Raw genomic sequence first — 12,139 nt, forward strand, 5'->3', positions numbered from 1 at the left:
CAGGAAAGTGATTTAATAGGATCTGTGTCTTAAAAGCTCCCTCTGGCTGCTGATGGAGTTTGGATGGTGTGTGTGTGTGTGTGTGTGTGTGTGTGTGTGTGAAGGAGGGGACACACGTGGAATTAGGAAGGCAAGCTAGGAGGTCACTGTAGTTGCCCTAGTGAGAGATGAGACCAACAGATCTCTGTGGAGATTGTTAGAGGAGGGATAGAAGCCTGGGGCTGGCAGCCATCTGCTATGCGGTTTAGTCCTTTATGGGCCTCCATTTTCTCCTCTGTAAACAGGAATCCACAAAGGCAACCCTGCCACAAGCTTGGTGAACCTGAGTACTGGGAAGATGAGCTGGGTTCGAGTTATGTCCCTCCCCCAGGGTATGAACCCGAGTGGTGTCGGGACTACATCCCCTTTGGTCTAGAACACACTACTACCCAAATCCTTGTTCCAGAGCTGCCCAGGCTCAGAGCTGCTGTGGCTCAAAGGACACAGTCGCCCTCTTATGGCCACAGCTGGGCTCAAGATAGTCAGGTCCCTTAGATGCACTAGCAACTTCCTCCTGGCAGGGAGGAGAGCAAAGTTCTAGCTGCTCACTTAACTTTGTGATAGGGTTGGCTTTTCCCTCCCTCCCTCCCTCCCTCCCTCCCTCCCTCCTTCCCTTTCATTTTTTTGGTGCTGGTTCTCAGGCTTGAGCTCAAGGCTCGTGCTTTACCACTTAAGCCACAGCTCCACATCCAGCATTCTTTTTTTTTTTTTTTTTTTCTGGTTAATTGGAGCTAAGTTCCATGGACTTATCTGCCTGGGATGACTCTGAGCCGCCATCCTCAGGTCTTGGTCAGCAGTTAGGATTAGAGGTGTAATAAGTCACCTGACCTGGGTTATTTGATTTTTCCTTCGAATATCTGTTTGCTGCCCACTTTTCAGGGTAAGAGAACGCAGTGGGCAGTAGAGAGTAGGGAAAGGGGGCCAGGGAAATGGCCTTGCTATAAAATAGGAGCGGAGGTAAAATCACATGGATGACACCTGTCCATCCACTGCCCAATCCTCAGAACGGTGCAGGGCATGCAATTCAGTGTCCTGAGTGAATACAGAGGAAGATCGCTGCAGGAAGATCTTTGTCTTGCCCGCGCACTTGACTTTTCAATCATATGTACCTGGCGTGCAAGGTTTGGTCGGCTCTCTCTCTCTCTCTTTGTTGGGTTTGAACTCAGGGCGCTGTCCCCGAGCTTTTTCCACTCAAGGGGTAAATCAGCTCAAACAGCACCAGTTGAGGGGTGTCTTCCCAGCGCACGGGTGACTCACTTGCCAACAGTCAATATGGCAACGAAGCGCCCTCCGTCCCTGCGGGTGAACGCCAGGCTCGCCAGCAGTCAACATGGCGGCGAGGCCCTGCGTTCCCATTGGCTACTACCGCCCCGAAGCCCCGCCTCTCGGGAAACCCGCCCGGAGTTTCGGGAGCCGCAGCGTCCGTCGGCTCCCAGGCGCACCGCGCCTGCGCAAGCCGTTGGCGGCGCCAAGATGGCGATGGAGATGAGGCTGCCCGTGGCCCGCCGGCCTCTCAGCGAGAGCCTGGGCCGCGACTCGAAGAAACACCTGGTGGTGCCGGGGGACACGATCACTACGGACACGGGCTTCATGCGGTACGTGGGGTACTTGGGGTGGGGGGTGTGGGGGACGGACCCGGGGCCGCGGGGAGGGCGGGCTCGCTGCACGTGGCCTGCCGCCCGCCCGGGAAGCTGGGCATCCAGTCCCTCAGCATCCTTCTGTCTGCCTCTACCCCGCCCCCCCCCCCCCCAAATGCTGAGATCCCAGGTGTGCACCACGGCGCCGCCTGGCAAGAAAAAAAAAAAAAGGGCTTGGTTTTGAATCAGCTACTATTTGGCCCTTAGGGCACACACGGCTGCTTTGCATCCATTTAGGTGCACACACTTTGCACCTCGGAGCAGAACAGGATGCGGGACTAAGAGGGCCAGAACTGGAGTCCCGGCCCTGCTGCAGTGTTGTCAGCTCCTGCTGCTTCCGGGTCAGTGAAAACAGTAGCTGTTTAATACCAGGTTAAATGAGATAACAACAACAAAAAAAAAGTCGCAGAATCCATCATTAATAATGGTCGACTACACTACTGATAGTTCAGTACTGGTGGGCTTTTCTTTTTCTTTTTTTTTTTTTGGCCAATCCTGGGTTTGGACTCAGGGCCTGAGCACTGTCCCTGGCTTCTTTTTGCTCAAGGCTAGCACTCTACCATTTGAGCCATAGCACCCCTTCCAGCTTTTTCTATATATGTGGTGCTGAGGAATCGAACCTAGGGCTTCATGTATGCAAGGCAAGTGCTGTACCAGTAGGCCACATTCCCAGCCCCCTTGTTTTGATTTTTATGAACATAAATAAGGAGGGCTACAACATTTGTATCTTGCCCTTACAGCTTTTAGTTTCAGATTATTGGATATTAGAATTTAGGATTCATTCTACATTCTTTGGACCTAAATTTTGTGCAACTGGGGTATAACTGGGGTGTAAAAATCTCTGTCCTGATGGAATTTATTTAACGGGGAGAGATGATTAATAAACAGTAAACACAGGTTGGGTACTGGTGGCTTATACCTCTAATCCTAACTACTCAGGAGGCTGAGATTTGAGGATTGAGGTTCAAGGCCAACCTCAGCAGCAAAATTGGGGAGACTTATCTCCGGTTAATCAACAAAAGGCTGGAAGTGGAGGTGTGGCTCAAGGGGTATAGCACCACTTGAGCAAAAAAGCTAAGGGACAGCACCCAGGCTCTGAGTTCAAACTCTACCACTTGAGCCATAGCACCACTTCTGGCTTTTTCTGTTTTGTTTTGTTTTTGCCAGTCCTGGGCACGGGGCCTGAGCACTGTCTATGGCTTCTTTTTGCTCAAGGCTAGCACTCTGGAGCCACAGCACCACTTCTGGCTGTTTTCTGTATACATGGTGCTGGGGAATTGAACCCAGAGCTTCATGTATGCGAGGCAAGCACTCTTGCCACTAGGCCATATTCCAAGCCCCCTTTTTAAATTTTTATTTGTGTGTGTGTGGGGGGGTATACTGGGGTTTGAACTCAGGGTCTTGTGCTTGCTAGGCACTTGAGCCATACCTCCAGCTCTGTTTGCTTGAGGTTGTTTTTCAGAGTTCTTGTGCCTTTTTGCATTTTCTCCTGTCCTCATGACCCTGGCATCGCCGGGATCACAGAGGTGAACCACACCTAGCTTATTTGGAGTCCTACTACCCGCCCCCGCCCCCCCCCCACCAGGGGGGCTGGTCTCAAATCTTGATGCTCCTGATCTCTGCCTCTCTGCTTGTGAGTGACTGGCCTTAATCATCACATTGCTGATGGGAGAGGTGACCCGCAGTGTGACACTGGAACCCTGTGCTGTCTCGCAACAGAGGTCATGGAACGTACATGGGGGAAGAAAAGCTCATTGCGTCTGTGGCTGGCTCTGTGGAGAGAGTGAACAAGCTGATCTGTGTGAAAGCTTTGAAAACCAGGTGAGGACAAGTACAGCAGTGCCTCCCTTGGTTCCTCCCCCTTGTCCCTGTCCACCTGCCTTCTGCCCTGGTCAGCTGGAGGTCTCCCAGTGAGTGCTACTAGAGGCAAGGTGGTGGAGGTGAGTTTAGCAGTGGTCATTGCAGCTACCCTAGGTCCCCTGACCGACCATAGCATGACCTAGCCAGAGGGCCTCTGTTGGAATTCATGGAACATGCATGGAATGTACTAGAAGTGCTCACTAATAGTCTCAGAAGGGAAGTCAGGGGAGTTGGTGTGGACATTGAGGGACAAGCAGGGGCCCAGCTGGCCAGATTGTTGGTCTGTCCGGTAGCCATGGTGAGCCTTTGGCTTCCACTGTGACCCAGGGAGCCACTGGCAAAGCGGGGGAGAAGGTGAGGGCTGTGGTCTGATTTCGGTTATTTTGTGGGCTTGTACCGGGTCTTGAATTCAGGACCTTGCGCTCTTGATGTGCTTTCTTGCTTCTCACAGCTGGCTCCCTTGAGCCATGCCTCTCTTGCCCTGGGTAGCTTCGAAGGCCAGTCCTCCAGGTCTCGGCCTCCTGAGTGGCTAGGATTACAGGCGTGAGCCGCCAGTGCCTGGCTGACTTAGAGGTCTAGTGTTGTTGATGCTATGCGGAGATGGAAGCAGGATGGGGCAGGTTTAGGGACATGGGTTAGGGAACTGTGATGGGAACCGGTGGCAGCTCGGCCTGGAGGGGCAGCACAGTGGTGGTGTACTTTGCTTCCCATTGCCACACATCCCTGCAAATCCGGGGGCAGGGCAAGGCAGGGCAAGAGCGAAGCTACAGGAACTACTTGGCCCTTGGTGATGTGTGTGCGGGTCTCGTGCTAGTTCCCCTGCATCTCTAATGGTGCTCGCGTTGTGAGAAAGCCCGCTGGCTCATGGACGTCTTCTGTTTTGTGTTTCAGATACAACGGTGAAGTGGGAGACATTGTAGTGGGCAGAATCACAGAGGTAAAGCCGATGTTGTAAACGTTGCAGAGGCAGGCAAACTGGTGGCGTAGGAGCCTTTGGCTGTGGTGTGGCCTCCGTTGAGTTCATTGGTTGCTTAGGGTGTGAGCTGCCCGGGAGTGTGTGTCTAGGTGTGACTCTCGCTCCTAGGTTCAGCAGAAGAGGTGGAAGGTGGAGACTAACTCTCGGCTGGACTCAGTCTTGCTGCTTTCGTCCATGAACCTGCCTGGAGGCGAGCTGGTAAGGGCCTCGAGGGGTCTAGAATGGCGCAGGTGGCCAGCGGGAGCTGCTCAGGGGCTTTGCTCTGGGACTGTTTTGCTTCGGGTCAAGGTCGCTGTTCCTGTGGGCTGCGAGGTGCGCGGCCTGCCCCCGCCTCCCCACACGTGCAGCCCCTGGCTTGGGTGAGAGGTCCTTAGGTCCCGAGGCTGATCATTTCTCCCTTCGCTCCATAGGCGTCCCACCGCGCAGGTGCGCCTCCAGGAGTTTTCTTGAGATTAAGTTTTGGTGAGGTGAATGACAGGTATTCCAGACAGCTGTAGCCTTTTGTGCACTACCTGCCTCCGTTCAGCCTGTGTTACAGACAGGCGCTCTGTGCTGGCTCCTGTGGGAAATGCCAGGAGCTCCCAGGCTGACAGGGCTTGGAGATCACTGAGCCACAGTAAACAAACGTGTGCTGCACCAATGATTAATTCCAGAGAGGAGCTCGTAGGAGAGACTGGTGTTGGAGTTGGTTGTTGAAGGATGGGCGGAATTAAATGAGTTTGGGGAACTATGTGGGCCCAGAGCAGGGCCGGTGGGAGCAGGAGCTGTCACAGAAGGGGAGGTGGAAGGGCTGGCTGAGCCTGAGGGGTTCAGGGAGCAGGCCAGGCATTTGAATCTTGCAGGGAGGGAGGAGGAGGGGGAGGGCGGGGCTTCCTCTGTGGACTGTCTTGATCAGCCTCCTCCCCCTCCTCCGGCCCTCCTGTTGAAATGTCAAGGTTGACTTCAGAGATCCCAGGAAGCGAAAGCCAGAAGCCGTGAAGGAGCTCTCTGAGGACCTGGCTCGTGTAACAGGGTTGTTTTTTTGTGTCTTTCAGAGGAGGAGATCTGCAGAAGATGAGCTTGCCATGAGAGGCTTCTTGCAGGAAGGGGACCTCATCAGTGTATCCTGCACCTTGTGTTCCAGCCTCCTCCTGTCGTGTCCCCCCTCCCCAACGGGCAACGGGGATTCCTTTATGTCTTCTGTGACAGGAGGGACTTAGTGCTCGTAGGCACTTGCATCGAGTGTGTAGGGCTCTGCGGTGGCCTTCTGGTTTTTCCTTTTTGTATGTGTGCCAGTACTGAGACTTGAATTGGTCTCTGAGTGTTGTTGGTTTTTTTGGGTTTTTTTTTTGCCAGTCCTGGGGCTTGGACTCAGGGCCTGAGCACTGTCCCTGGCTTCTTTTTACTCAAGGCTAGCACTCTGCCACTTGAGCCACAGAGCCACTTCTGGCCGTTTTCTATATATGTGGTGCTGGGGAATCGAACCCAGGGCTTCATGTATACAAGGCAGGCACTCTTGCCACTAGGCCATATCCCCAGCCCTCTCTGAGTGTTTTTGCTCAAGACTGGCAATCAACTACTTGAGCGTCCATTTCTTTTTTTTTTTTTTTTTTTTTGGCCAGTCCTGGGCCTTGGACTCAGGGCCTGAGCACTGTCCCTGGCTTCTTTTTGCTCAAGGCTAGCACTCTGCCACTTGAGCCACAGCGCCACTTATGGCCATTTTCTGTATATGTGGTGCTGGGGAATCGAACCCAGGGCTTCATGTATACAAGGCGAGCACTTTTGCCACTAGGCCATATCCCCAGCCTTTGAGCGTCCATTTCTTGTGTGTGTGTGTGTGTGTGTGTGTGTGTGTGTGTGTGTGCGTGTGCGTGCGCGCATGTGCACCAGTCCTGGGGCCTTGGCATTGTTGCTGAGTTTTTGTGCTCAAGGCTAGTGCTCTACTACTTTGCACCACAGTTCTCCCTCTGGCTTTTGGTACTTGATTGGAGTCACACAGACTTTCCTGTCTGGGCTGGCTTTGAAACATGATCCTTAGACCTCAGCCTAGAACTACAAGTAAAAGCTACCACCTGCTGGCTTGTCCTTTGGTGTATGCATGCATGAGTGTGTCTACCTGCCAGTACTGGGCTTGAACTTGTCCTTGTACTGTCTTAGCTTTTATGCTCAAGGCTGATGCCTTAGTTCTGGCTTTGTTGCTGGATAATTGGAGATAAGAGTCTCTCAGAGTTCTCTGCCTGGACTGGCTCCGAACCTTGATTTCAGTCTTCTGAAGAGCTAGGATTACAGGTGTGAGCCACTGGTGCCAGGCTTCTCTGCCTCCTTATTTCAGGAAGACTTCTTGCTCTTGTTTAGACCCATCCTGTAACTAACCTGCGGTCTAGGCGAGATAAGCTAGACTTAGGTTTTGTTAATGAAGTTGACTTTTTCTTTCTTTCTTTCTTTCTTTTTTTTTTTTTTTGGCCAGTGCTGGGCTTGAACTCAGGGCCTGGCCTGAGCACTGTCCATGGCTTCTTTTTGCTCAAGGCTAGCACTCTGCCACTTGAGCCACAGAGCCCCTTCTGGCCATTTTCTATATATGTGGTGCATGGGGAATTGAACCCAGGGCCTCATGTATACAAGGCAAGCACTCTTGCCACTAGGCCATATCCCCAGCCCTTTCTTTCTTTTTTTTTAATGGTCTACTAGGGTTTGAACCAGGGCCTCGTGCTAGCAGAACCAGTTTAGCCACTCCTGTGCTTTAGGTTATATTTTAGATTGTGTCTTACATTCTTGCTCAGGATTGGCCTGGACTGTAGTAGTCCTCCTACTTATCCCTCTGTGTAGCTGAGATGATGGGTGTGTACCAACACATCTCACTTACTGATTGAGATGGGGATTCGAAATCTTTTTGCCTTGCCTGGACTCAAAGTGAGACCCTCCTAAGTATCTGAGATTACAGCACAAGCCATCATGCCCAGCCTAAAGATACCTTACCAGGGAGTAGAAAGGGCAGGTGTCAGCCAAGGGAGAGGAGAGGCCACACTGATGCCTTCTGGACCCTCCTAAGATATCAAGGTGCACTGTTGGTGACAGGAGGGGAAACGTCTGGGGAGGCAGGTATCTCCAGAGCACTGCCAAGGTTTCCGTTTGTTTCTTCACCACCCTGGCCAGGCTGAGGTCCAGGCCGTGTTCTCAGATGGAGCTGTCTCATTGCACACGAGGAGTCTGAAATACGGAAAAGTAAGTTGAGTTCTTGCCATTCCAGTTTATCGACAGACTTCTAGACCATTTCAGATTTTCATAGCTCCCTGGCGGGCTGTCTGCAATGAAGAACTCAGGTAGTTGTGTGGGCATGGTGTGGTATACTTGTAATCCTGGCACTCCAGAGGCTGAAGCCGGAGGATCCAGAGTCCAACGACAGCCTGGACCGTATAACAAGGCTGTCTCAAGGAAAAGGGGGAGGAGCTTGTTGTTTAGTACCAGCTGGCATCTCGCGGCCTGCCTGTTCCCAGAGCCTCGTGGGAGGAGCGGGTATTTCCAGGGTTCACAGCACTGTGAGCTTAGCCTTTTCCTGATGAGACAGTTCTGGTAGAAGAGCCCCCATACCTGGGGCTGTCCCGCTCAGGCCGTCCTTGGAACAGGGAGGCCAGGGCTGGACTACAGAAACAGTCCAGCCTTTAGTCCACTCAGTGCAGTGGGAATTACTGCTGGCAAAGATCTGCATATCATCTAAGCCTCGAGGTGAATTTACCGCTTTTCTCGGTGAGGCTAATTCTTGGAAACACGCACTCTGAGGCACATTACGCCATGATGTATCTGTGTGTTGGCTTTCTTAGTGAGCAGCTTCCGTTCTCCCTGCGGCAGCCAGCCATGCGTGCGTACTTGACGTAGGAGCTGGAGGTTGTGCTGTGCGTCGGCTCCGCAGTCCGGGGCGGGGGGGGGGGAGCACCCAGCAGCCTGTGGGCCAGGAGCCGGCCTGCCAGGACACACATCTCGTGGGCAAGATGAGCGCTTGGGGCGGAGGTCGAGGAAGGCAATGGGGCAAGACAGCATTCTTGGCCAGTGAGAGGCTCCAGCCCTCCCTAAGAAGGAAAAGGAAAGTCTGACACTCTCTTGCCTAGGCTGACTTTGAACCCCGATCCTTAAATCTCAGGGTCCTTAGTGCCAGGATTATAGGCATGAACCACTGGCACCTGCCTTTTTTTTTAGGGGAGTGTGTCAGAGGCCCATGGGTTCAGAAGTGTTTTCTGCAAGTGTGCATGCGTTGTAGGGAGCACTAACAGGCAGGACGCTGGCTTGGACATGCTGGGGCAGGGTGTTAACCTGCTCTGCATTCGCCTTGCCCGCGGTCCACGGTGACCGAGCCTAGCATCTCTGTGTCCAGCTAGGTCAGGGCGTTTTGGTCCAGGTATCGCCCTCCCTGGTGAAGCGGCAGAAGACTCATTTCCATGACCTGCCCTGTGGTGCCTCCGTGATTCTGGGTAACAACGGCTTCATCTGGATCTACCCGACCCCTGAGCACAAAGACGAGGAAGCCGGGGGCTTCATTGCCAACCTGGAGGTGAGCAGGCGCTGTGTGCCTGGAGCCACAGTCTCCACTCTACCTTGTGGCATGTGTGTGCGTGCGTGTGTTTGTGTGTATGTGATTTTTGTCAGAGGAACAAGAGAGTACTTAGGAGCTAAGATGTTCCCGTCCCGGCGGTCTACCCCATCGGTCTGTGTGGCGGGGGAACACCGGAACGCGGCTTCGCTGTGCCCACTGCATGTTTTTGCTGGGGTGGGGATGAATCTGCGTTTGTGTGGCAGTGCTCCCTCGGACGCAGCTGTTTGACAGACTTGAAGTCCCACAGGCCTGGGGTGTGGTCTTTTCCGTGACATCCCTCTGCCCCCTCGCAGCCTGTCTCTCTTGCTGATCGAGAGGTGATCTCCCGCCTCCGGAACTGCATCGTCTTGCTGGTGACCCAGAGGATGCTACTCTATGACACCAGTATCCTGTACTGCTATGAGGCGTCCCTCCCCCACCAGGTACTCCAAGTCCCGGTCCCTCCCCATCAGGTACCCCAAGCACCCCGTCCTTCCCCCATCAGGTACCCCAAGCACCCTGGGCTTCCTGTCCCTCCCCATCAGGTACCTTGGGCTCCCTGCCCCTCTGCTCTGGAGCTGCTCCTGTGTCTCCTCAGTCAGCAGCCTGTGTCCTATGTATTTCACTATGTGTGTCCATCAGAGGGAACTGGCTTAGTGAGTGTTGGAAAGACCTCTCCCCAGATACTCAATGCCAGTGTCAGGCCAGGGATTGGAGATGGGGGTGGAGGTGTCAGGTGGGACTTGATGACAGCAACCTGCTTGACTTCATTTTCCCCTTACCAAATTTTAGACATCTTTTTGGCAGTACCGGGATTTGAACTCAGGGCTTTACACTTGGTAGGCAGGTGTTGTACCATTTGGACCTCACATTTATATCCTTATTTTTCATGTGTGTATGTGAACATTGGTATTGGGGGTTGAACTCAGGACCTTAAGTTCTTGGTTGGTTTTCTTGCTCATGACTGGTGCTCTACCACTTGAGCCACACCTCAGTCTAACATTTTGCTGGCTGATTGTGGAGACAGTCTTGTGGTCTTTTCTGCCCAGTCTGGTTTTGAGCCAATGAAGAACTAGGATGGTAGGTATGAGCTGCTAGCATTGACCTTACTTGGCTCATTTTTTCATTTTTTGTCCCAGCAGGCCTGGACCATAATCCTATGCCCCATGCCTCTCAGGCATCTGGCATGACAGGTGTGAATTACCACACCTGGCTTACTTTGTTGGGATGGGGTCTCATTAACTTTTTGCTAGGGATGGCTTCAATCCACCAACCTCTTCCCTCCCAGGTGTGAGCCTTTGTATCTGGCACCAACTGGCTTGTTTTCTGCCAGTCCTGGTCCTTGGACTCAGGGCCTGAGCACTGTCCCTGAGCTTATTTTTGCTCAAGGCTAGCACTCTACCACTTGAGCCACAGCGCCACTTCTGGCTTTTTCTGTTTATGTGGGACTGAGGAATCGAACCCAGGGCTTCATGCATGCGAGGCGAGCACTCTAGCACTAAGCCACATTCCCAGCCTATTAGCTGTCCTTTTTCAGTGAATGTTAGACTATCTTTGTTCCTGTCAGCTCTACCCCAGGCAGTCTTGCTGACTTGTTAAGCTGGATCTGATAAAGCCACAGAATGCAGAAGGTTTATGTTCACCGTGCTTGGTTTCTCCGTTTGGGTTTACGGTTGGTTTATAGAACCAAAATGAAGATGACTGTTTTTCAGATCAAAGACATCTTGAAGCCAGATGTCATGGAGGAGATTGTGCTGGAGACGCGGCAGCGGCTTTTAGAGCAGGAAGGCTGAGGAGGGCTCTGAAGATGGGACCGTGGGCCTCAGTGGAGGTGTGGAAGTGACAGGCGGAGGCGGCGGGAGGATCTGACACTCTTGCTCACCTTCGCCGCCGCCGCGGCGTGGCTGCCTTCAGCCCAGGACCCCTCACTCGTGTGCTAATACAGCTGGGTGGAAGCGACGGCTGCCCTGGCCCCTTGGGTCCTGGCTGAGTCCCAGCGCAGAGGGGTGGTTTTCAGGTCCTTCAGCCTCAGCAGCATCCAGTGAGATGACCCTCCCTCGGCCTCATTCCTAGAGTGACCCCGAATCCTTGTCCTCCACTCCCTGTCCATTAACTAGGCACACACCCGGTGAAGAAGCCAATAGAAAACACGGTGTCACCAACCACTTTATTGCTTTTTTATTTTTGCTAAGGGCTTGAACTCAGGGCCTGAGTGCCGTCCCTTAGTCTTCACTGAAGGCTGACACCTTACCACTGGAGCCATATTCCACTTCTCGCTTTCTGGTAGTTAATTGGAGAGGACTCTCACAGACTTTTCCTGTCCTGGCTGGTATTGAACCTTGATCCTGAGATCTCAGCCTCCTGAGGAGCTAGGATTACAGGCATGAGCCATAGTACAAATATGCTTAAGACTCTCATTGGTACCGATAGCCCAGCAGTGCAATAAAGCTCGGCCTTTTGCTAGACTGGAATCTCATCTCCTATGTGTCCCTTCCAGTGAGAGATTTGAGGAATGCTCCAGGTTACTGTACCCTGTTCTGCTTTCGAGGATGCTCTGAGCACTTTGGGGGTACTTTGATAAGCATGAAGAAAACGTCAAAATGGACTGGGCAAAGCAAAGCTGTTTTCTTCCTATTATGAAATGATTTCACTTCTGACTAATTGAAGGTTAAAAAAATGGAAACCAGATACTACAGTTTGGAAGAATGTTGGATTCTGATGACTTAAGAAATGGCGTCCTGGGGCTGGGAATGTAGCTTAGTGGTAGAGTGCTCGCCTTGTATACATGAGGCCCTGGGCTCGATTCCTCAGCACCACATATATAGAAAACAGCCAGAAGGGACGCTGTGGCTCAAGTGGCAGAGTGCTAGCCTTGAGCAAAAAGAAGCCAGGGACAGTGCTCAGGCCTTGAGTCTAAGCCCCAAGACTGACAAAAAAAAAAAAAAAAAAAAAAATTGGTGTCCTGGCTGGGTGCTAGTGACCTTACAATCTCAGGAGACTGAGATTTGAGAATCATGGTTCCAAGCCAGAATGGGCAGGAAAGTGAGACTCATCTTCAATTAACCACCAAAAAAAACTGGTTTG

The 12,139-nt window shown here is 52.6% G+C and overlaps 1 protein-coding gene across 1 annotated transcript; it reads left to right on the forward strand.

Annotated features, from left to right (window-relative positions):
• The first annotated feature begins 1,508 nt into the window (after positions 1-1,508).
• Exosc2 (exosome component 2) lies at positions 1,509-11,518 on the forward strand. The gene is made up of 9 exons (XM_048345106.1): positions 1,509-1,634; positions 3,396-3,497; positions 4,428-4,473; positions 4,621-4,710; positions 5,547-5,612; positions 7,645-7,713; positions 8,858-9,034; positions 9,370-9,498; positions 10,768-11,518. Exons 1-9 carry the CDS (start codon positions 1,513-1,515, stop codon positions 10,846-10,848), a joined length of 882 nt encoding a protein of 293 aa, XP_048201063.1. The 5' UTR covers positions 1,509-1,512; the 3' UTR covers positions 10,849-11,518.
• Positions 11,519-12,139: the final 621 nt, after the last annotated feature.

The sequence above is a fragment of the Perognathus longimembris genome, chromosome 1 (genome assembly GCF_023159225.1).
Source record: "Perognathus longimembris pacificus isolate PPM17 chromosome 1, ASM2315922v1, whole genome shotgun sequence".
NCBI classification, from domain to species: Eukaryota; Metazoa; Chordata; class Mammalia; order Rodentia; family Heteromyidae; genus Perognathus; species Perognathus longimembris.

What these genes read in the sequence shown, in the direction of transcription:
- Exosc2 (XM_048345106.1), top strand. Translation starts at nt 1,513, where the DNA reads ATGGCGATGGAGATGAGGCTGCCCGTGGCCCGCCGGCCTCTCAGCGAG. An exon ending in TAGTGGGCAGAATCACAGAG is followed by an intron (nt 4,474 to 4,620) that starts GTAAAGCCGATG and finishes TCTCGCTCCTAG; the next exon opens with GTTCAGCAGAAGAGGTGGAA. An exon ending in AGGAAGGGGACCTCATCAGT is followed by an intron (nt 5,613 to 7,644) that starts GTATCCTGCACC and finishes CACCCTGGCCAG; the next exon opens with GCTGAGGTCCAGGCCGTGTT.